Raw genomic sequence first — 26,256 nt, forward strand, 5'->3', positions numbered from 1 at the left:
ATAATACATATATAATATATAATACACACACACACACACATACACACACACGTTACTACATTAATGTTTTTAAATTGTTAAGTTTTTAACCAGATATAGCTTCAAGAAACACATCGTTTAATAGCTTAGATGTCAAATTTATATATAGTAGACATCAGATCTTTTTAATTCTCCATAAAAAACTAGAAACATAATCGTCTTGCTGTCAGTTGTGGTGGAAATGTGGGATGGGGTGGAACTGGGAGCCGGCGTTGCACAAAAAGCACCAGACCAGACCAGGTCCAGCACTAGCTCACAAGCAAGTACATTGAGGTAGTAAGTAACTTCCTCCCTGGCCTTAACGTTTACAGGTATAAGATAAAAAAATAGAATTGAAATGACCTTGAAGCTTCTTTCCAGCTCTGAACTTTGTTGTTGTTTGAAGAAAAATTCGAGACATTTACATGCAAATTGAGAATCTGCATGCCAATCTGCTAACAAATTCGTGGTTTCCTAGAAAAAGCTGGTTTTCTTAGTTTTCTTAGTTGTCCCAAGGAGAGAGATCTCACACAATCATTCAGGGTGGGGGACTTATCAAGAGACACAGCCACTTAAGAAGATGAAGTGTGTTGTTCCCAGCTTACTTTAAGTCTTGTGAATTCTGAATTATTAGTCTTATTTTCTATGAGCTATCCTATTCTTAATTTTGATTTTGATTCTGTTCTCTTCTTAATGGTTTTATTATATTATAGATAGTTCTACTAGAGAGCTCAAACATGCCCCTACGCACTGAATTTGTCATCGTAAGTTTTCCCTTTAAAGTGAGACACAGTTATACTTGCCTTTCTCTTGTTTACTGTAGAGAAAGTGAGATAGTGAAAGTTCCTGAACTACACAAAAATAACAGAGGAAATGATCATTTAAACCCAGTACTTCCGCCCCTCATTATAAAACCCAAAATTGGATCAGAGAGTAAGAAACTCTTCTCAACTGCTTTTCAGAGATAAAGGAGGCAACAAACAAAAATCTGCAAAGCTGAGGAGGGTTCCCTGAGCCCTAGAAGACCAGAATTCTCTCTCTCCACAAAAGGAGATTTTTACTACTAAGGAGAAGAAAAAAATCCTTTTTAACAGAGGACTAAGTTAGCTGCAAATAGCTGCATAATTCTTTTTACAACAGAAAAAAAAAGCCACATCAGGCTCCTCTTGGAAAGAGAACGGCTTGCCCTGCAGAAATCAGCCAACATCTACTTGTGGCAGGGTCAGGCATCACAGCCTCTGTTTATGTTTCTGTCAGTGGTTTCTGTAGCTGGCATGCTCGCCTGTTCCATTTCCAATTCCGTCCAACAGTTCGAGGTTAGTTGTGCATCTATTGTCCTTCTACAGCACTCTCGCTCTCATTTCTAGGGCGCTGCGCTGCATTTATAGAAGATGAAGAATGAGCAGCTTCATGAGCCATTGTACACACAGCTGGAAAAAAAACTGAAAATGGGCATTATTTTCTTCCCATTGAGGCAAAGGGTAGATCTTTCGTGTAAGAAATTTTTGTTCTACTATTTTATAATTATGAAAATTCCAGAGTGTATCTCTAAGGATCTCACACAGGAATTACTCCTTCTCTAGATGCTAATTGCCTGTACGCTACAGAAAAATAGGCAGGGAGCTGTGTGGCAGAGTGGGGTTGCGAGAAGTCGAAACGTGGGTGCCTGATGAAACCTGAGTTCAAGTCCAACCTCTGCCTACGGTGGAGACTCAAAAGATGCCCGACGTTAAGTGCGTGTTTGTGTAAGCACGTATATGGATCGTACATACATACACACCCATGAACACTTATTAAGCACTTAATATATCATACTTGCACCATACTAATCCCCTTAACGTTATTCTCGCCTTTCATCCTGGCTGTATAATTAAAATTTAAATTAAAGGGTTCTCTTTTCATTCCAGAGAATCATTTAGCCTGCTTTTTTCCCATCAAAATATAATGACTTGAAACATAATGATCTACTTTTATCCTTATGTGGTTTCAAACTTTATTTCAGTTCTATCGAAATAAAGTACATTCCCTTCTCTTTTTATTTTTTAAAAATTTCAAACCTATAGAAAAAAATAATGCAATAAGCACTAATATCCCCTTCCTCTAGACTCACCAATTCTGAACCTTTTGCACACACACATATGTATATACCTAGGTATTATTATTATTTTTATTTCTGTAGAACCATTTGAAATTTGTGGACACCAATGATTCAACCGTATTAATCATCCCTAAATATTTCAGCACGTCAGAGCAAAAACACTATCTTATATTCCACCACCATTATCGTACCCAGGGAATTCAACTCCTACACAATATTATTTTGTGCTGAAGTCACATTCCAGTGTGATCCGTTGTCTCAATAATCTCCTTTACAGCTGTTTCCCCCCAATCCACAGCAGCTGCTGTGTCTCTTCCAATGCTCTTTTTGGTCTTCCACATCATTAATAGTTTTGAAGAGTCCAGACCAGTCGTTTTGTACAATGTCCCACAATCGTATTTGTCTGATTATTTCCTGATGATTCGACTCAGATGAACATTTCGGTGGGAATACTTACACAGGGAAACTGCAACAGACCTGCTAGCTCTCAACAGTCTGGTCAGGAAGCCTTCTGCTCTCTACACCAACCTGCATTCGCCTAGCACCTGGGAGCACTAGGGTGCTTTTCCAGTATGATGTCATCTAGCCCCCAGTGACTCTGAGAGAAGACAGGACAATGATAACTACCTCCTCTTCAGAGCTGGTAAAAACTGAGGCTCAGAGAAGATAAATGAAACATTCTAAGCCACTCCGAGTCAGACCTCAAACCCACACTGCTTCCTTCTGTACATTTGGCGGATGCATCATAAACGCCCCCTTCACGTCACTGTCCACTGTGTGTGTGGCTGGTGCCTGAGCGTTAGCCGCGGCCATCACAGGGGGCCTACCGATAAAAAGACCCGATTCCTTAATGGCACCGTTTGCATTTTCTCATGTCGCCATAAGAATGAAAATGCAATAAACACTGCTATCTCATCCGTAATTGGAAGACAGGCTCAGGAGTTCATGGGAAGCCAGTGGCAGTCTCAAGGCTAGAGAAGATGAGAACGCACCCCTTTCTGAGCCACCTGCAAACATAGCTGGTGAACCTCTCTGGGTATCCATCATTCAAATCATCTAACACTGGGACTTTACGGTAAATGAACTAATATAGAAGGAATGCTAGATTTAGAAAATCACCAGTTTGCAGCCATGACTGTAATAACTGATTTAGGTAAGAACTATCAACAGATGTTATAAACATCAGGTAAAGTGTAATGAAGAACAGGGTAATTAGACAGTCTCTAAGGAACATTATCCCCAGGTTACTTCTTAATGAAAAGGGAAAAAATATATTTATGAATATAAAAAATAAATATAAATTTATATAGATAAATCTATAACTTTATAGTAGAGAAATCTGGCAAACACCTCACCCACGTGATCCAAGTCACCAACAATGAGAAAAAGTGGCATCTCCCGATAAGATGTACTGAGGACACAATCCCATTCTGTGGAATTCTTGCCAAATATAAATCCCCAGAATATAATCACGTTGAAATGTACCAACCCAAGGTAAGGGATATGCCATGAAACAATCGACCTGCATTCTTCGAAACGCCTCATGTTTGTCATAGATAAAGAAAAGCTGAAAAACGATTCCAGCTTAAAGTACACTAAAGAGATGCAAAAATTAAACGCAATGTATGATTTTGCTTATGGAAATATACCACTCCCCTCTCCCCACCAAAAAGCCAGAACTGACGAGGAAATTTATTGTGGCAATTGGCAAAATATGAATACAGACTGTACACTAGTTAATCGTACTTTATCCATGTTCAATTTCCTGAACTGCACTGACATAATAAAAGACAATCATCTTGATCTTAAGAAATATACAGAAAAGTAATTGGGAGCACATGGTCACAATGTCTGCACTATTCAAACAGTTCATAACAAGAGTAGGAAATGTATTTATTATACCATTAGAGACAGAAAGACTGTAGCCAGGTGTTAGCAACTGGTGAATCTGGGAAAAAGGCTCACAGGAGTTTTCATTGTATTACTCATGAAACTTCTCTGAACCCCTGAAATTTTTCAACATGAAATTTTAAAAATTAAAAACAACATACACCTGAAATTTCCTCCTTTAAACAGCAAGTTGCCCTTGTATTTTATGTTCTTGTCCAAACATGCAATGTCCTGTCATAGCATCTGTACTGGCTCTATTACTTTAATATAAGTTCCCCTTAAAATTTTTAAAGTGTAATTGTTAGATGGCTGAAGAGTTAAGGAGGCCTAACTAAAGACTAGTTTGTTTTTTCACCAATGTGTCTTGAGCTCCTACTCTGTGGGCACTGGGAACACAGCAGAGAAAAAACGAAGCACAATTTCTGCCCTCCTGGAGCCCTGTAATACAGAAACAAGTAAAGCAAGGACCATGATTCTTTACACATCATTCGGAAGGTCTAAACGTATTTCCAATTGCCACCCCTGGGCGTCAAGATGGATGTGACATTAAAACCAGTTTCTCTCCCTTATTACGTAATGAAAGGCAATATACGCGAACACTGTATTCTATTTTGATAAACTGATAATAATATGTATAAAATATCTAAATTATATACTATTTGTGAAATGGGTAAAGAAAATATACGGTAGCTGCTTTACAAATTATTCCCCATTAAGAATGACCCTCGGCAAAGAGAAAAGAGGGTTTTGATGGAGGATGCAGAGAAATCTGAGGGGTTAGCAAAGTTGGGTGGAGGAAAACAGGCAGAGAGGATAACTCTGACCCAATGCTGACACTTTGGGATCTAGTAGGAACAAGTTTTAAAGGGGTTTAATAAATAGTACATTAACGAAACCATTACAGCATTAGTGGTTCTCACTCGTGTTAGACAATCAGTGACACTAAAGTGAACACTCTGGTTGAGGTCACTGCAGAAGCGAGGTCTGAAAGATGTGATGGAAACTATTTATAGGATGGAGAATCAGGGCATCGCTGGCCACTTATGAACGAGAGGATTACAGATGAAGTGATCATTCAGGATGAGTTCAATTAATATTTATTGAGTTTGGATAATGCGAGGTAGAACTTATTTAAGTTAACATACTTAATTAACTAGGAAGAGAAGCAGAGGGGCCACAAAATAACTTGCTGCTCTAGATGCTGCCTGAATCCCGCCTGGGGTATGTCAGGGGTCAGCAAAGAAACAATTCTGGGTTTGAAGTGCATGGATTTAAAATAGAAACGAACAAAGTAACTTAGATCACTGTGTCAACATCATATCCTGTTTCATTCTCTGTTGCATCTGACTGATACGTAGCTTTGTTTTTGTTTATGGGATTTCAAATGTCTTATCCTCAACGTGTGATATTTCAAGTCAATAAACAAAAGTCTTTAAATACACATCGTCTAAGAGTCTGGTTCACACAAAATCAAGCTGCTCTCAATCATCCGACTCCCACTCTGCCACCCCAAGATCACAGCAGCTGAATCTTTGAAATGTTCATTTCTTAGCTTGGGTTTCAAAAGACCTTAACTAATAGTGGATACTGAGATGCCGGACTAGAAATGGTGTTTCTGAGGTGATTGTCTGGGGAGGATGTAGTGAAGTAAATGTTCCTTTTTCTGAGTCTTTAACAGAAAGTACTTTGGACAGGCGTGAGTGAAAACCAGAGCTATAGTTTTCTAGTTTTTACGATGAATTCAAATTTGGTCATTTCCATTTAACCCTTAACCAATTAATTACTTATCAATTGAGGAATAACCAGGCTGTATCGAATGACAAACTACTTCACTTTACTTTAAAATATATATGTTTAACCCAACCAGGTGATAACTGTAATCATTTAACTTCCCAAAATATACTTGCTTCTAACATTTCTAACTTATTTTACGGCACAAACTTTTAGTTCCTAAAATCATGTCTTATAATTTTCGTTATATTCTTCAAAATACCAAGTATAATACTTTGCACATAAGAAATCAAAAATGACTAATTAATAATATGCCCCCCAAAGTTACCAGCTTATCCTGAAAAACACGATTACGAACTTAAACTTATCTCAGTATTTCTGTTACAGTAACTAATCGAGTCTGCTAACATTCCATCTGAGTTAAATATAGTATTTAAAATTAAAGTCACGTAACTACATGTGAAATGCAAAGCTCTGATAAACTAACAGTAGTAAAATCCCATTCTAATGAAACAGACCTGAAAAAAATCTGAATTTCATTTAATGAGCTATCCATAGTAAAACCAACACCTCTAGTTTCACACGAAGTATATAATTTTGGTTAATTCTGCTATTAGCAGGCTCATCACTTTCTCATTTTCAACTCCCCGGTTCCTTTTCAACCTGAGTAGCTAATTACTTGCCTCCTCGGTCCTTTTATTAACATGGTCTGTCACCCTCCTCCCTCATCTCCGTCCCAGCAAACATGCGACTTAAAAACAAAAGTAGTGGGTATCAGGATACGTTAACTATAGCTAATTGCAGAAAGAATGTCTAGCTGTAGAAACTGATGCCTGTGTGAACTGAATGTGAGGAAGACAGCTGTTATACAGAAATCTGCATTTATTAATAGACAGTTGTAAACTTGTTCATTGAAGAATTGCTGTGTTATAAACTGCCGGTCCAGAGAAATGGATGCATCCCATTCGGGATTCGACATTTTATTTCTAAAACTGGGTTCTAAAACTAGTTCAATAGCAGTATGCTTGAAAGTAATCATTTCCCATTCATAATGGAAAATACAGTCATTTCATCAATAAAAGGCAAACTGGAAATGAAGCTCAAATAACATCTATAGGATTATTATTTTAGGAAGTTCTTACTCAAACCCACTTGCACTAGCACATTAGCCAATAACAATACACATTGCTCAAAATAAGAGAATATTTTTACTTATTTTAACAAGCGTTTTAGTCTTTAATACATACCCACAGAGTGAATAGGTTTCCTATAGGGTATTAGGCCAAAATTGTATTGAAAAATTCCTCTGGCATGGAACAGCGGCAAAGCAAACCCCATGATCTTCCGCATTCTGTTCTGCAGAGTACGAAGCCGCGAGCCCTCGGGGTTGCTAATTTGTTTAAACAGTTCGTTTTCACCAAAAGAGAACACTGGGACCAAATAGGCACTGCGAATAACAAAAAGGAAGAATAAGAATTTTCAACAGAAAGGATTTAAAGATTTTATTCTGTCTAGATGACTTTCACAACAAATTTCTAACGATTCTCTAGCGTCCCCCAGCCTCCCTTATACTGCTGACTGCATGTTCCCCACGTTAAAACTGACTTATACTTGAAATTCTTTGGGGAGGTAGATCCTGGAGCAGTCTAGCAATTTGTGCCATTTTACTCTATTGAAAATCAAAGTTCCAGGGAGCTTCTTTTTCACCTATAGCTTTGGCCATAGTTCCTTTGTTCATTTGGCTGGAAATTTTGTATGGTTTTTTTGTTTGCTTTGTTTTTAAAGACAAATTCGTTGCCAGATGCCATAGCATTGAGCTACCTTGGTGGGAAGGCCACATTCCATGCCCCCATGTACATCCAGCCTGCTTTCCTAGTAAGGTCGATGAGGAGGAGGTCTGTCTTTACGGCCTAGAAAAATGACTTCTTTGTGCTCATTTAATAATGTCTTACCTTCCCTGAGCCAGTCTCCCGAACGAAAGCCACTTACCCACAGGTCAAAGCAATTTTCACAAATCCTTTTCGCTGGCGGATGAACAGAGTGAATTTTCCTGGATGGGCATCTAAGGACTCCTCTGCACCCCCGAGGACAATGACTGAAATGTTCCCATCTGTCTCCTTGCTCAGCACGTGGGACACACTTTTCTTGGAAACTGAGACTAGCCCTTAGTGCATAAAATAAAAGGTGCAACTAGTTATCCTTTTTTAAAAAACGTAAACATTTCTATCATAATATTCTATGTATCGGTGAACACGTAACAAAATTTCTTACACTGCTTATATTTGGAGCACCTTGCAAGTTTATAATTTTTTCATAGGCAAATCTTTAGTAATATATTCCATGAATACGAGCTAACATTTTGGCAGGTAATGGATTAGTCTTTAAACTGTTGCTGGATCATTATTAGGTCGTCTGCTTGTTAGGGTAGATTGTGTACTGCTGGATGTTACGGACTCCACATTGCATTCTAAGTAAAAGACGCCCCTGGAGTTGTTCAGTGCACAACCTGCATAGCTGTACGTGAGGGTCTTGATCACTGCCCTGGCGGGTCATTGCTTACAACTGCAAAGTGTATCTTCCAAGAGGTTGCAGTGGAGCTTCTGAACACACATTGTTTTCAGATATTCTATATAGAGTTTTGTTTTCCAAACCTGGATTTATAATGTAAATGGTTTCAAAAAAAAAAAAAAAATCAGACATTTGACAAAGAACCTCAATCACTTGCTCGATCTCTACATGATTCCAAAATGTCTAGTCTGACTTGGTTGGTTATTTAAGACAGTTACATAATTGTTCAGTCTTTGTATCAGGCTTTTCCATGTAAATATAACTTCAAAGATTCCTTTTCAGATTTTAAATGTACTACGTACTCTTAGAAGAAAATATGATGAACTCCTGGAAGAAAAGAGAAAGATGAAAACACAAACCACTCATGACCCATGTTTCAGAGATAATAGCTTTTCGATATCTTATTGTTTCCTCCCATTCTTGGTCTTACCTATTTTTTTAATTAAAATGACTGAGGTGTTATCTATTTTTTTTTTTTTTTAGTTATAAAAAATGTGTTAGATGGGCTTTATAAAGACATACCAAACCTCATCTCTGGAAGGAAATTACAGGCTGTGGGTTCCTATTACTGGGGGAATGTAAAATTATGATAGCATTCTGAATGACCGACTACTCTCTTAAGAGAAGAGGCAGGGGTGGTGGGTTAGAGGGTAGAGAATCTGAGCCCAGATGGGTTTGAACTTTCCCTGAGTTCAAAGTATGGCCATCTTGCCTGCATGCCCTGAGGGCTGGATCACTTCCACCAGAAGGAGGGTCTCTTGGATGTTCAGACACCCGGCCCTTCTAGTTTGCCTCTGTCACTTCTGTGTCCTCTTTAGGTTCTCTTTCTTTGGGCCTTCCTAAAATGCTGCTATTTTTTAGGGTTCTATTAGAGACTGCATGTCTGTGTACCCCCTAAATTCATATGCTGAAATCCTAACCCCCAATAAGATAGTATTAGGAGGTGAGGCCTTTCGGAGGTAACCAGGTCTCCTAAGAGTAGCGCCCCCATGATGGGATTACCGGTATTAAAGGAAGAGAAAGAGGGATACCACGCAGTCTCGCTCTCGCTCCACCAGGCGAGAATACATCGGGAAGATGTCTGCCTGCCAGCCAGGAAGCAAACCTTCACCAGACCCTGGATCTGCCAGCATCCAGAACTGTGAGAAATAAATTCCCACTGTTTAAGCCACCCAGTCTGTGGCAATCACTAACAGCAGCCAGAGCCGACTAAGCCGTTGTCTCTACTGTCTTCTGAACTTACTTGCATACATGGATTCACCTACCACTTATGTGTGCTGAGTTCTCCTAAATCTATCTCCTGGACGACCTTCCTGCTAAAGCTCCAGGCCCACACCTCTAATGGCCCAGAGGACATCTCTACCTCGACAGCTCAAAGACACCTCAAACTCCATGTGTCCAAACCCAACGCATTAAATTCTTCTTCAAAGCTGTTCCTCTTCCAACATTACCTATTGAGGTGAACAAAACCATCATCCATCCAGTCATGTGACTCAGAAACCAAGTTCCACATGTATTGTTCTCTTTTTAGCCACCATGTTGACTCATTATTCATTCATTCAAAAGCATTTATTGAGTACCTGTTACAGGGAAGACACTTGGCTAACTCCTGGAGGATGACAATATACAGTCGTTCCCTTCATGAGGTTGAATCAATCACTAAGTCTTGTTGAATCTGTTTATCAACTATTTTTATATCGATCCCCTCCTCTGTATTTCCACTGCCATCACTGTGCCAATCGACCCCTTATCACCTCTCCCTTGATCATTGCAATAGGCCCCTTCCAGCACCCCCGTCTCCAGTGCATTCATCAAGCCCACCTCCCTTCAACTTGTCTCCAGGCTGCTGCCTGCATGATCTTTCTAACATGCAAAATCCAATCAGGTTCTTCTTTGTTCAAAATCCCTCACAAATTCCCGTGGCTTACCTACAAGATAAAACCTCAAGTCCCCTTCATGGTATATGAGGCCGCTGTGATCTGATCTCCACTACCGGCTCAGCCTAAATGGAGACAGAAGGGGACTCGAACCTTGAAACAGAGTGTTTTTTGAAACTCTAATCCCATGTCTGCCACCTGCTGAGTACAGATTCACCGAAATGGGCCAAGAGGAATGGTTTGGAGGTGGGGCTTATGAGGACTTAGAGCCACAGAAATCTCTTAGGTGAGAGCAAAACAGACACCTGACAGCAAAGGACCTCTGAATCCCCAGATTCCTCACTACATGAAGTCTGATGCACATGTCTGTCTGTCTGTCCTTCACACCTCAAGAGGCAGGTGCAGAGCAGCAGAACAGCCTCGGACCAGGGACCGACCTAGGAAGCAGGTTTTGGGAGGCTTAGGTTATAACAAATGAAAAGATCTCATGATGACATAAGCCAGTGATTGCAGACAAGTCTCATCTTGGCCATGGAGTCACTTTATGCAGAGACTCTAAAGTGGATTAGTTCTAGCTGACATGACCGTGGGGAGGGTGAACTTACATCTCGTGTGCCATGAATTTGCCATACCTGATCTCAATCACACTACTCAAACTCACCCATAGATATACTTTAAATCAGTAAACTATATACTGTAAATATATTTCTTTGCTTTTTTGAAATTTTGGGGGTAAGTTTTTGAAATTTTTTAAAGTTTCCCTCTGATTTTCTCCCTTTTACAAAACTAATCCAATGTCTGCAAAACAAGGAAGAGAAGGGATATTTTTTCTCTACAGTAGTTTGGGGGTTTCAGTGCACCCCCTAGGGGCCATACTCAGTGGCAATCTAGATTGGACCTACAGTCCAGGGTTTTACACAAGGTCCATAAACAGAACCTAAAAGACCAAGCCACAGATCCTGGTCCTTCAGTGCTTAGTGATTTCCTACTGGGTATTAATGACAACAGAGACTTGAGGAATTAATAGGAACTAATAAAATCCTAGAAGACCATGAAAAATGCTATCTCCGATATGTTACTTACTGATCCTGAAACTGGGATTTTTCGAAAAGAGACTATCAACTTTTCTTTATATCCAAGAAATGCAAAGACAATAATAATTAACCTACACAATGATCACAAACATAAAGCACTTTGTAAGTTACTATAGCTCATGGTTAATCAATAAGTTAGTCAAGATGGAAAACCAAACAAAGTGAGCCTCTTAATTTGACATGAGAGCTATGAACACAAGTTTAGCCTTTTCTACACATTCATATAGTGTCTTTATAGCATTTCAGCTGAATTCTGTTCTCATAATTATAGTTGCACTACCCCCAAGAGTCTCTCACTTATTTAGAATAGCAAAGTAGAATGGACTCTTATTTCTAATACATTATATTTAATCTAGGAAGATAAAAATAGCAGATTGAGTATATTTGATTTATATACTGCCATTACTTCAAGACATACTAGAGGATATTTTTCATCTCTAATATTCATAAAAGCATTCAAAGTGCCTTTCCAAAGGTGCACTTTATCATTTACTCGATCCATGATTCTCTCTGCCACATCTGGATACACAGAATGCATTCATCAATTTATTCTTTCACATCTGTTGAACATTCCTATATTCCAGGCACGATGCCAGAAACTTGGGTAGAACAGCCAAAAAGGGACAGGCTGTGTCTTCTTGGCACTTACGGTGCAGTGGGGGAGGCAAGAAACATCTCAACAGCATATAAGGTGCCAGATCAGGATAAAGACGCTAAGAAACAGTAAACTCCACTGGGTTTGGAGGAGAACATTCTTCGTGGTCCTGCCTTCCCTAGAACATGGCAGAAACAATGATCTGCCTCCACTTACCATAGCTCATCAGATATTCTCGGAAGAGAGGACACCAGAACCAAATTGGAAGCGTGTGAACATACGCGGTAAAGCCAGGGAACAGCCTCTTGAAGTCCGAATGATTTGTACAAAAATTTCCAAAGGCTCCGGCCGCAAGCACTCCATGGGGGTGAAACCCAAATATGTAGTTGTGACTTGGATCCAGATCCGAAGTTTTGATGAGCTACGATGCATTTATATTGAGATTAAAAAAAAAAAAGTCTACTGATTAGCTTCCAAAAAGAAATAAAAGGACCCATGATTTGTTCTTATGTCAAGAGGAAATAGAGGATATGACCTGTTTTTGTTCCCTGGGTTAGAGCTGTTCCCCCCAAATTTTTAACTATTTCCAGGGCCCGGAGTCCCTCATAATATCCTTCTAAATTTTGTGTTAGCTTAGAGTCCATTCAGTAACTTGGGCTGAACTGTAAGCTTTCTCTCTGTAAAAGGGGAAAAGTTTGAAATATATGCGATGAAAAATTTTCATTGTTCTCCCAGCTCAAAATCATACTATCTAATAAGTCTACTCACATGAATTGGAAAATAGTCCTTAAAGTGCCTCCAAACAGCCCCGCTTCTGATCCAGTTGCATCTCCTGCCTCCTTGCTCTGGGGTATGCCAATCGAAGTAAAGCCATGTAAAATAAGGAATGTAGAGAAACCAGTAGTTGTATAGGACCAGTATCACAAAGATTCCGACGCACACCTCCGCTGTAAGAAAGGAAAAGACCTCAGGAATCGGGCTCCGCTGGCATCTGCTCACTGTGCTGAACAATCATCAGCCCATGGAGGAAGACTCAACATATCCAAAGGGTATTAAACGGAGCCTCAGTTCAAGCCAGTAATAAAACAACATAACAATGACGGTATCATTTAACATTTATTAGATGTTTACTACATACTGAGTATTGTGTTCGCTGTCAAAATATTTCCATTTAGTTCTCATATGGCTACAGTATCAGTGAAGAAACCACAGTATCTTCAATGTCCTTTTTATAGAAGAGGAAATGGAAGCTTAGAGAGGTTAAAGGAATTGCCCAAGCCATACAGAGTGCAAGTAGTTGATCCATCTAAATTCGAAGTTCATGGCCCTATTCGCCCTCCCTGATATGAGATATGGGGGAACTGTCATTCATAGGAGGGAGGGACAGGTGTTTACCTTGTCCACGGAGGGCACATTCTAGTGACAAACTTCATTTTCAGGCACTTTATTGCCAGAGATAGAGCTAGCTCAGGAGGGACTCTACATCTCAGCTTGTTCATCGCTGTTTGCAACATTTCATAACGATACACTGGAAGCCAAATCGTCCGTGCTCCTAATGACATAGCTTCAAGATATGCGAAACAAAGACTGACCAAATTCAGCAAGAATGTATGCCTTAAAGTAAGACATTAAGCTAAGCTAGACATTTCTTTTTATGCCTGTACTGTGTGTTACACTAAAAAATATTTACAAAGAGAGATATATCAGTGAGAGGGGAGGGAGCATAAAGACATTAAAGCTTGGCACATAGTAAGTGCTCAATAAATGCCACCTATTACTATTACTTTAAGGAGCGCCTCTGTCTCTTTCTCTTCTGCGATGTGTTGCCGGTGATCTAGTGCTGACTTCAGTCTCCAAACTCCTATCCACTCCCTATCAACTTTATTGAAAAGAGCTTTGTCCCCACACAATCCATCTTGGGTAATGGCACCTTGATCTATTATTTTTTTATAGATATAGACGTAGATATAGACTTTTTTTTTTTTTGCCAAAATCAGAACACGTGTGTGTGTGTGTGTGTGTGTGTGTGTGTGTGTGTGCGCGCGCGTGTGTTTCTGGAAATATTTAAATCAATAAATTTCCCAGTATAGATTTAACCCAGTCTACGGTCATGCTACCCTGAACAAGCCCGATCCCTGTCTGATCTGGGAAGCTAAGCAGTGTCGGGTCCGGTCAGTACTTGGGTGGGAGACCACCTAGGAAGACCGGTGCTGTAGGCATAAAAAATTTTTTAACATAAGGAATTGTAAACTGACAAGGTCCTTGCAATCTGTGAGGTCAACCAAGGGTTGCCCCGCCTAAAAAAAAAAAAAAAAAGATTTAACCCAAACACAGAACTGAACTCCATCAGAGAACTGACCTGCTCTCTTCAGGGTGGGTGACAGGTTAAAAGAATGCACGAAAGGTTAAGAAAGCGTATGCCCGGCACCGTGCTGTGGGTTGTTCTGCTACATTCTTGGAACTGCCGACGATGCTTCCACACATCCAGAAGCAAGGCCAGACGGGCGTTCTCTACCCTCGTTCCCACCAGGACCATCCCTTTTCATTTCACCTGCTTCCCTCTACCTGGATCTGAGTGCTGACAACTTACCGCCATTGGCTAATTTTGTTTATTTTACTAAAATGTGCAAAACATTTCTAAGAAACGTATGCAGGTCTCATTATTCTGTACTCCAAGTGAGGTCAGGTGGGCCAAGGTGGAGCAGGGAAGGGAGAGACAGGTTATTGAGAAGTGACTGTCTCCCACTGGCGACCCTCAGCGTACCTATTACTGTCCCCATTTTGCACTTGTGGAAACTGAGGCTCAGGCACTTTCACTACCGAAAGGCCTTGAACCTAGATCCGCCTAATCTGTAAACCCATGCACTTTTTTGTACAAAACCAAACCATCTCCACTTAATGGTGCTAACACCATAAACTCACAAGTATTTATTACACATGTATAAGCAAGTTCACAAGCATAAAGACAGGGAACTTAGGCGTAGCATTTGTTTTATTTTGTGGGGTTTTTTTTGTTTTGTTTTGTTTTTTGCTATAATGATGGAGAACTGAGACCAAAAGCAAATTAACCTGAGCCACAGAGTCAAGAGCAGATCCAGTAATAAACGTACCCAGCTACTCACCCAAACACACACATCCTCTAACTGAATACACATTGCATATCTTTCATACTTATATGTTTTGCATGTATAATGGTTAAGACACGGTTCTGGAATTAGACTCCTTATGTTCGAATATGCCACCGACTAGCTGCTTGACCTGGAGCAAATCCTTTTACTTCTTGAGCCTCAATTCTTTTACCTGTGAAATGGGACAATAACAGCAACTCTCTCCAAGGGCTGTGCAGAGGCTAAACATAGAGATGCTACAGTTTCTGGCACACAGCAAGCGCTTGACGATGGGGAGCCATTGTTATAATAATTTTGTTTCCTATTATACATCGGGGAATGCAAAAAGTAGAAACAGACAAATATCATCCATATTCCAGTCACCCAACAAAAACTTAAAATTTTACTTGTTGTCTTTTTTCCTAGGAACAGGTTATGTTCCTTTAACAAGGCTGATCATATATCTTTTGTATTCTGTATTTTATCACAATGATCTCACATTAGCTGTTTGGTAAGAAAAAAATATGGTAATATAATCTTCATAAACATTATTTTTAATGACTGATCAACAGTCCATTGATTGTCAGTGCTAAATCAACCATTCTTTTATTTTTGAATATTTGGGCTTCTAACAAATTTTCTCTATAAATGTACTCCTGCATAAAGTTTCCCCACATTTTGATTTACTTCCATTGGACAGTAAGTCAAATACTGGATCACTAACCAGAAACATCTTTGTCACTTGATACACTTTGATACACTTACTATCTAAAGAAGTTCTAATTTAAACTCCACTCCACACATTGCATAAGTCCTTTCATATTTCATATCATAAACAGTACCAAAAGTTTTTTAATCCCTCGATACTAAATTGGAAGCAGAAAATCCTACAGAAACTAGGTGAATAGATCATCTCTATTTTCTATTTTTATCTCATTAAGCAATCCAAAGTAACACGGTTCTTCTAAATTGGAAGTCAAAGGCTACAAGGAAGATACAAAGCCTACTCCAATATGTTCTGCAGTTTTCAATGTTAATACCTGCTAAAACTGTCTAGATTCACAAACCAAGCTACACTGAAAGCCTGAATTTTAGCTGCCTTGACTTAGGTATATCCTGGGCAAAAAAACCACAGGTCAGCCCCTTATCCCTTATACTCCCATAGACTTGACTTTCTCTAACACTGTTGGGGAAGCTGCCTCCCACCATTTTTTAATGACGTGAAATTCATACAACATAAATTAACCATTTAGAAGAAATCAATCCAGCAGCATTTAGTGTATTAATAATTTTGTACAACAACCACTTCTACATAGTTCTGAAATGCTTAAATCATTCCAAAATAAAACACTTGTATTCATTAAGCAGTTACTTCTCATACCCCTCTCCCTTACCCCTGGCAACCAATAATCTGCATTCTGTTTTTGTATGGATTTATCTATTCCGGATATTTCATATAAATGGAATGATCCAATATGTAACCTTTTGTAGACTTTACAAAAACGTGTAAACCTCAAGTTTTTGAGGTTCATCTGTGTTGTAGCTTGTATCAAGTACTTCATTCCTTTTTATGGCTGAATAAAATTCCCGTGTATGGATACATCACAATTTGTTTATCTAGTCATTCGCCGATGCACATCTGGGTTGTTTTCACCGTTTGGTTACTGTGAATAGTACTGTCATACTCCCCTCACGTTAACAGTACTAAAAGTCAGAAACGAATACGGCTCAGCCAAAGGGTATACACCATCAATAAAGGGACAAAGTGAAATATGCCTCTCGTTACGATCTAATGGAAAAATACACCCTGTCGCCTATGTGGTCTTCTTGCCAAAAATGTTCAACCTGACTCTAATCATGAGGGCATAATTTGGCAACTCCAGACTGTGGGGGCCATTTCTAAAAATCAGTTATAGAATATTAAAAAACAAAAGACAAATAAAAGGAACTTGCCTAGATTTAAAGGCAAATGTAAAGACTATTAGGGAAATTTGAATATGAACCATATATTAAATAAGATTATTATATCACTGATAAATTACTTGGAGATGATAATGGGATTGTGATTATGTCTTCTTTTCAGGAGACACACTCTACAGTATTTCAAGATGAAGTACCATGATGTCTACAGCTTAATTTCTTACTTTCAAAGGTTCAAGAGCAACAATAACAACGAAGTGTGTATGTATGTCTGTGTGTACAGACAGAGAGAGAAAGCAAATGTAATGCTAAAAGTTGGTCCATGAAAGTAAAAATAATATTTACTGAGCTATTCTTTCAGTACTTCTTGAAATTTTCTAAATTAAAAGATAGAGGGAAATATATGAGTGACTCATATAACTGATAATAATGCATAGCAGGTTAAACACTGCTGCCAGGCTGGGGACCAGTTGGAACCTCACAGAAAGGCCTACATTTGCCGGAAAGTCTTGACTTCTAATCTCATCCAAGTAGAGGGAATGGTTGATCCAATGACCCACTTTTAGCTTCAAGGCTGCCTTTAGATATTCCCAGCTTTATAGAAAAGAAGTATTCTAGCAAAATCAGGGCTGTAAATGTCATTTTTTCCCTCATGAACTGAAGAGTTTGGGCAAGGAATGGTGTCCAGGTCTACGACTATTGGGTGGATGGTCCTTCAGAGCCCGCGTGGACACTTCCCATCTCTGCAGCTCTTGGTAATGATCTTCCTCTGCTGCCTCCACCCTTTCCAATGCCAATGCACTCACCTGGATACTTAAAATCAGTGAAATTGTGCTGAACGAGAAAATACAAATTAAAATGGATTGGACCATGTCTGGCCCAGGACCAATGGTCCATCAATGTTAGCAGAATTTGAAAAGTAAATGAGTCCTAATGACACACTTGGCCTATAGGCACTTCTCCAGTCAAAGACCTGATGTGTGTAAATTGATCAACTCCTTTAAGTCCTGGATTTTTCTTTATTGGTTTTTCAAAATTTAGCATAGTAAGTTTAATATGGAAAAATAATTTTATGGAAAAATAATTGGTTAGTGAAGCTAATAAAATAATACACAGAAAACTTTAAACATATAGAAAACTCTCAATAAATGTTAATTAACTACTGTTGACTGCTTGAGACCCTCAAAGACACCAGTTTCATAGGGTTCAACCCAATATGTGATTTGATTTGTTTTCTAGTGCATGTATTATTTTGGTAAAAATAAAATCTTTCAAATGGGTAAGCAGGAGGAAAGGAATATGCCAAAATTTTAAGAATAGCTATCTCTAGATGGGAATATGGAATTTTTCTAATCTCTCCTAAAAGCTCTTTTACATTTTCCAATTTTTCTAATAGCTAGCATGAATTATAATAAAAAATCACTTATAAAATAAATAAAATGGTTCCACTAATGGGGGGGGGAGGACTAAACAAAACTTTGTAGAACAAATCTACTTATATAAGAATATTCTCATCTTTAACATGATTCAATTAAATTTCCATGAGCAAACGGCATCAGAAAAACATTGTACCAACCATTGAAAGTTGATTTACTCGCATTAGTGATCGATATAAAGAAATAGTTTAAAATATTTAACTTCTATGTATATCTTTCCCACTTGTGTCCAAGAAGTTTTCATTTCCCACCCCCCCTCGAAAATTGTTTCTGTACTTATTTTAACTACTTCACATAATATGGAGAAAGCAAATGAAATTCGGAAGCAAACAAAATCCTTCAGCATATCACATTCTTTTCCTTTTATCCTGAGGCATTGTATTTCAAAACACCATCTGCTGAATATAAGAATGTAAGCATAACATTCTTCTGATTTTTAAAATTCCTGTTTTAAGAGAAATTGCCTCCTACAGTGTCTTAGGGCAGTGCTAAACGGCAAATGTAAGACCTTTTTGCTGAAATGTGCAGGCCAGTATTTCTAATATGGGGGTCTGCTCCACACTGCATTTTAAAAGTATTGTGTATTGGAAATCACATTGGTCTTGTTTAAAAGCAAATCCATTACTAAACCTACTTCTTTGCCTGATGGAAGCAAATAAGTTATAATAAGGATCTGGCTGAAACTAGTCCCATGTTATTAAGATTTAAAGGTTTACGAACTTAATGACAAAATAAACACAAATACTTTGTATAGCTACAAACTGAAAACTGCAGATATAAGTCAGAATAAAAGTGACACAATCATATTTATAGAAGTCCAAGAATCTCACATAAATCACTCAAGTGACTGTTAAAATTCACTCCCTCAAAATTGTCCAGATTAAAGGAGACTAAATTGGAAAAACAAAATACAACGTATGAATTCTTTTGCTATAAAGAACATTAGTGGGGTAATGGCTGAAATATGAATAGGGTCTATGTATAGATTAGATCACAGGACTGCATCTGATTTGGATAATTGTACTATGGTTATGTAAGAGAATGTCCTTGGTTTTAAGAAAGATATACTAAAGTACTTAAGAAAAAAAGGAAACCATGAGTGTAACTTATTCTTAAACAGTTAAAAGAATGAGAGAGAGAGAGAGAGAGAGGAAAGACAGAGAGAGAGACAGAGACAGGTAAAGGAAACATGGTGAAATGTTAACATTTTGGGAATTCGATAAAGAAATATGGGAATTTGTGGTAATTTTCTAGGACTTTTATTTTCTATAATTATTATTTCTGAAATTTCAAAATAAAAAGTTAAAAAATGTTAATGACTCTCCCTGAGATCTCCAGAATTAAAATCTCCAAGGAATTTGAATTTTAACAAAAATCCCTAGGTGATTCTTAAATACACTCTAAAGTTTGGAAACTTCTGATATAAATAAAATCACACAGTGTAAGACTCAATATTTTTGAGATGTCAGTTCTCTCGGAATTCAATCTCTAGACTAATCTTAATCAAAAAGCAATAGCAGTGAAAATCTCAGCGGGCTTTTTGGTGGAAATCGATGAGCCGATTCTAAAATGCATATGGAAATGCAAAGAACCTGTAATAGTCAAAACGACTCTGAGAAAAAAAGAACAAAGTCTAAGGGTTAACACTGTCTGATTTTGTGAATTACTATAAAGCCACTGTAATCAAAACAGTATGGACAGGCATCAAGATAGAAATATAGATCAGTGAAGCAGAACAGAGTCCAGAAATAAACCACGTGTATATGGACAACTGACTTTTGACAAGGGCACAAAGGCAATGCAACAGAGAAAAGATAGCTTTTTTTTTCTTTAAAGCAAATGAAGCTGGAAAAATTGGATTATACATATGCCAAAAAAATGAATTGATCTTACATAATATGCAAAAATTAACCCAAAATATATCTATATAAAACCTAAAACTATAAAACTTGTTGAAAGCATAAAAAATCTTTGTGACCTTAGATTAGCAAAGATTTCTTATCTATATCATCGAAACACAATTCGTTAAAAAAAAAAATGGATAAATTGGATTTCATGAAAATTAAAACGTCTGCTCTTCAAAACACAATTTCAAAAACACATAGATAATCCACAGGCTAGAAAAAACACTTATACAAAGCATACACCTGATAAAAGACTTATATCCAGAACAGAACTCTCAAAACTCAGTAATAAGAAAATAAACAAACAAATTAAAAATGTGCAAACTATTTAAATAGGTACCTCACCAAAGAAAATATACAGATGGCAACTAAGCACATGAAAAGATGCTCAATGTCAATAGCCATTAGAGAAATGCAAACTAAAGACACGATGAGAAACCACTACACACCTATTACAATTGCAAAGATAAAAATGACTGATTATTTCAAGTGATAGCCAGGATATGGAGCAAGCAGAACTCCCATGCATGGCTGGTGAGAACATACAATAATATAACCACCTGGGAAGAAAGTTTGGCAGTTTCTTAAAAAGTTAAATCTGTACCTACTATACCATGATCAGCCATTTCATTCCTAGGTTTATCCAAAAATAAAGAAAGCATATGTTCATACAAAGACTTGCAGGCAGATTCACAGCAGTTATTCATAATACCTACAATCCAAATATTCATCAACAGATGCATGGACAAACTGCAATATATCTTTCACTAGAATACAACTTCAAAACAAAAAGGCAACAAACTATTTATACATACGACATAAATAATCTCAAAACAATTATGTTGAAAGAAGCCAGATAAAAAAGAGTACATATGATGTGACTCCATTTATATAAAACACTAGAAGAGGCAAACTAATCTGTATGACAGAAAGCACATCAGTGGATGCTTGGAGGGATTAAAAAAAGGATATGAGAAACCTTTAGGGATATTGACCATGTTCGCTATGTTAATTGTGATGATGATTTTATATATGTACATAAATATAATGTAATATATATAATCACAAATTGTCAAATTGTTCATTTTAAATGTGTGTAGTTTGTTGTATGTCAGTACCCAGTAAGGCTGCTTAAATAAATAAGTAAATAAACAGACCCATTCAGTAAAAGATCATGGTCCCATCCAAGTGATCTTAGGGAAGATGCGTAGCCTCTTAAGTGTCAGTTTTATCATCTAAAATAAGAAATCTAATAATCTCTGCCACATGGGGTTAAAGGTGGAAGATGGTCAATAAATGTTGGCCCTTTTTCAGTTTTCTACTTTTCAGGTAGCGGATTAGTAAGTAATGTTTCTGTTTCTTGAATATTAAGATTGCATGACAGGTGATCCAGCAATCTCACTGCTGGATATTTATCCAAGGGAAATGAAATCACTGTCTCAAAAAGATATCTGTACCCTCTGTGTTCACTGCAGCATTATTTACAATATCCAAGACATAGAAACAACCTAAGTGTCCATTGACAGATGAAAAAAATGTGATAGATATCTAATGGAATATTACTCAGCCATAAAAAAGAGGGAAGGAAAGCCTGCTATTTACAACAACATGGATGGACCCTGAGGGCATTATGCCAAGTGGAATAAGCCAGACAGAGAAAGACAAATACTATATGATCTCATTTATATATGGGATCTAAAAAATAAAAAAAATCTAATTTATAGATATAGAGAATAGACTGGTGTTGCCAGAAGAGGGGGTGGAGGGGTAGGACAGTGGGTAGAGGTAGGGTAAAATGGGTGAAGGTGGTCAAAAGTTACAAATTTTCAGTTATAAGATAAATAAGTCCTGGAGATGTAAAGATGCTAAAACAGTAAATCCTTAAAGTTCTCATCATGAGGAAACAAAAATTGTAACTATGTGTGGTGACGGATGTTAACTAAATATATTGTGGTGATCATTCTGTAATATATATAACTAAGTATATTGTGGTGATCGCTTTGCAACATATACCTGTGTGTATACACGTATCATATTATTATTGTATGTCAAAACTAATACAATGTTATAAGATTGGATGACAGGTACTTAACATTTATCCCAAAGAAACAGTGTTTCATTTCATGACTAAATGAAACATTTTTCTATTTTTTAATATGTCCCAAGGGCTAATAGTTTAAACTCATTTCCTGATGATGGAAAGCAAAATGCATTCCAAGATTTTGATTGAGAGATCTTAGAATATATAGTTAATAAAAACCACTGGAAGTAGCTAGTACATCAATTCCTTACTTTAAAGTTGGGAATTATGTAGAAAGAAATAAGTAAACTTTTATCCTACCTTTCCTGTAAGAACTGGATTATAGGATAGTCAAATAGCCCTAGATGATGGGAAAAAGTATTCCTTGCATGAATTCTAGCTAATAAGTGAAGCATGGAAAAAAGAATAAGAAAACTACTTTTTGCAGACTCAAAACAGTTAATTTAGGCAAGAATCATTAATAGAGACTTAAACCACTAGGCGAAGAGGGAACTTTTATCTGCAGCATGACAATTACCACCTCTCAGATTACTGGACCACTGATCACTCTTAGACACTAATAATGGGACAACTGGACATTATGTACATCGTGACACAGTGCAATGGGAAGCACACAGCAGCACCTAGGAAGAGGCTATGCAAAGAGGCCTCATCTAAATCTAATCAAGCCTTTAGCATCCACTTCCATTTTAGAGACAACGTATAGGAGGTTGGGGAATAACTTAATACTATGAAGAAGGAATCAGACAAATCCTGAAGGTAAGGCATCTTGTAGGACAGATAACCTGGCTTTTTCCACCCTCCAATGACAAGAAAACAAATAGGAGAGCACTGTTCTGAATTAAAAGAATAAATGCAACCTGAAGTTCTTATTAGATCCTGGTTCAAATAAGTCACCAAAAAAAGTGTGTTTTGGGCATAAGTTAGGAAATATTATTTGTTTAAAAATGTTTTTGCAAATTAAGAGATGAAACTAATATACCAAATTGTGAAAATAATTATAAACCCGGGTAACGGGTCTATGGGAGTTTATAGCCTTCTCGCTGCTGTTCTGTATGTTTGAAATTTTCCATAATAAAATTTCCAAAATATATGATAATATGAAATAATTTGCTGCTAGTAACACACATGAGACATGCATGCAATAAAGACATTTACATAACTTGTTTGCCAGGCTACCGTAGTTCGATTCAAATTAGAAATTGTCGGCAATGTCCAAGTCACTAATACAGTCACATTTAACACTTGTGGTCCCACCAATCACTTTGAACCATGTGCTCCTAAGCAATTAACTTCACCCCCGAGCTCTCATTTGCGTTGCCGTGAGGATTACATGGGTTGATACGAGTACGACCATGCCCCTTCTGAGTGACAGAGTGGAGATAGTCACTCAACAAGTATTTATTTGGTATCTTCCATGGGCCAGGCACATGCTGAGTGGTTTCTCACTGAGCTTGTAAACAAGGATGGCAATATAGACATTTCTCAAGTAACCACTGGCATACACAAATAAAGCAATGACAAATGCTATGAAAGAAAAGGACAGTGTGCTCTCACAGATGAGCAGATTGATCAGTAAGGAAGTCAGTCTCCAAGTTCAAGCTATTAAAACAGGAGGCATAGGAGTTAAAGCAGGGGCTCTGGGTAGAATACTTGGATTTGCATCCAGCTCCTCCACCTCCGACAAGCTGTGTGACCTTGAACAATTTACTTGAGCTCTTAGTTCTCTTATCTGTACAAGTGCAGTACCATGAGAACAGTCCGCAAGTCGTGGGGTTGTAGTGAAGATGACAAGGTTAATAGCGTATGGTGCTTTGAATAGGACCTGGCACATACTACACCCTCCAGAAGTGTGTCGGTTATTATCTCAATGGTCCTTTGGTCCAGAGCAAAACAAAGTGATGCTATTAACCCTGTCTGTTTGGCCTATGAGGACTTAATGAATTAATGTTTTTAATTTCATTTTTCAGGAAACTCTAGGTGCACATTAGAGTCGCTTGGAGTTTGTTTTAAAAAATGTATTATTATTATTATTATTTATGCCTACAGCACCTAGTCTTCCTAGGTGGTTTCCTATCCAAGTACTAACCAGGCTCGACCCTGCTTAGCTTCGGAGATCAGACATGAGGCTTGTTCAGGGTGGCCGGTGGCTATAGACCATGGACCGTGGTTCCACTAGGGTGCGAACCCAGGACCTTTTGCATGTAAAGGAGACGTGCTAACCGCTACACTATGGAACCACGACCAAAAAATGTTAAAGTATATAAATGCAAATTATATAAATATAGAAATATGAACACACATACAGATGCACGGGCTCCGTTCTGAAATAAATGAACTAGAAATTCGAGGGATAGAGCCTGGGTGTCCATACGTTTTAGAAACTCCTTCCAGTGACTCATACGCAGGAAGGCAATCAAAAGGTAAAAACCCTTTCCCAGTTGTAAATCTCTCTAGTGACCATTACTGTTATTATTGTGGCCTCAACAGTGTACAAACCATGACCTAATCTTACAGCGAGCGAATGATGTTAGCCTTCGGGAAAATTAAGTTCCCAATAATTCCTCTCTCTTCTCACACCATCCCCCATTTCTCCAAGAGCAGAACAAACATCCTGACGAAAAGCGTTCAGGTGAGCTTCCCGCGCTGCCCATCTGTGTGACAGGCTCCGGTGCGTTTCTGCGCGCGCTTATTTTACGAACATGCTAGAACACACTCCAGGGCGAATTATTTATTTACAGATAGAAGCCACCCAACCCAGCCCAAAGCTTGGAGCAGTCTTCTGGGCAGCCAGGTACCTTTCTGCATCCGGAAGGTCTTAAACACGGAAAAGCTAACACGGCTGTTTGTCATGAGGGTGGGGAGAAGGAATCGTGTGTTTCAGACGTGGGCATTGTTTTTCCATTTATGAATGGACAATTCAAGAAACGAGTTTATCAACCTTTGAGGGGCTCGACTGGGTCGTGGTTACAGGAGTGCATACATTTGCTAAAAATGGTAGGGCTGTATTCTTATAGTCGGTGCCGTTTATTGTAGTTAAGGTACATCTCAGTTAAAAATGTTTTAAAAGTACAGGGGAAAATCAAGTTGGCATGCAGTCGTCCGCTACGCGGTTCGCGTGGAGAGAGAAACCCAAGAGGAGAGTGCCAAGTTAGCTCGAAACGCCCTCTTTGACCTGCGCGCTCTGGCTCGCAGAGGGGAAAGGGCTCCAGGGTCTAAGCACGTCCTTGGACAAGGACTGTCGGGGAGGGAGCGGACAGGGCCCCATGCACTGAGGTGTTGTGCCTGGATCTGGCGCAGCCGGGAGCGCGCGGGGTTCTTACCTAATACCAAGAAGCACAGGACAAAATGCAGCACCGCCGCCGTCTGCAGCCGCCTCGCGAGCGGGATGTTGAGTGGCGCAAACTCGACCTTCATGGCCGGGCGGGGAGAAGACAGCGTCGACCGCGGCCGCCTGGAACCTCGCTGCTCTGCAGCGCCTGGGGGAAGTGCGCGGCTGCCTCCGAGCCCCGCGTGGGGCACCAGCCTAAAAAAAGAGGGAAGGAGGCTGTGGCCCAGGAGTGGGCGGGGACTGGACTTTGCCTTGAGTGGGAGGGCGCACCCGGGTGGAGCTGGGGGTTGCCGGTGACGCGCGCCTGGGTCCCGGAGCAGCTAGCGCGCCCGGGACGCATTGGCTGGAGCGCCCCGGCGCCCGCGGGAGGCGGAGAGGGATCCCCTGGCTGCCCGCCCCGAGCCAGGCAGCGTGGGCTCCAGCAACCTTGCCGAATCCCTGGGACCTCCACTGGAGTCTGTCTATTGTTCAAAGGATCGATCACTGTGCGCTCGGCTTCAGCATCCGCCTTTAAACCCACCCCTTCCTCTGGACCCTCTGTGGCTGGGGAAGGATTAGTTCCAGGAATCGCCCACCACCTGGAGGAGGGCGTGGGAGTTAGCGTCTGTGGAAGTTAGCGTCTCTGAGAGCAGGGTACTCATCTGTT

At 39.0% G+C, this 26,256-nt stretch overlaps 1 protein-coding gene across 2 annotated transcripts in view; it reads right to left on the minus strand.

Moving 5' to 3' along the window:
* The window catches only part of MOGAT1 (monoacylglycerol O-acyltransferase 1), a 31,254-nt gene extending 4,998 nt beyond the window's left edge, over positions 1–26,256 (minus strand). The window contains exons 1-6 of one of the 2 annotated variants that reach the window (XM_011358512.2): positions 26,131–26,256; positions 25,603–25,805; positions 12,640–12,818; positions 12,088–12,292; positions 7,727–7,901; positions 6,985–7,184 (exon numbers count right to left, since the gene is read on the minus strand). In XM_011358512.2, coding sequence (XP_011356814.1) covers positions 6,985–7,184; positions 7,727–7,901; positions 12,088–12,292; positions 12,640–12,818; positions 25,603–25,696 — 853 coding nt within the window. In that variant the 5' untranslated portion in view covers positions 25,697–25,805; positions 26,131–26,256. Of the gene's footprint in view, positions 1–6,984; positions 7,185–7,726; positions 7,902–12,087; positions 12,293–12,639; positions 12,819–25,602; positions 25,806–26,036; positions 26,052–26,130 lie in introns of those variants that run through there. The other variant, XM_023529724.1, reaches the window with a different exon arrangement.

This window comes from Pteropus vampyrus, unplaced genomic scaffold (assembly GCF_000151845.1).
Source record: "Pteropus vampyrus isolate Shadow unplaced genomic scaffold, Pvam_2.0 Scaffold42, whole genome shotgun sequence".
NCBI lineage: Eukaryota > Metazoa > Chordata > Mammalia > Chiroptera > Pteropodidae > Pteropus > Pteropus vampyrus.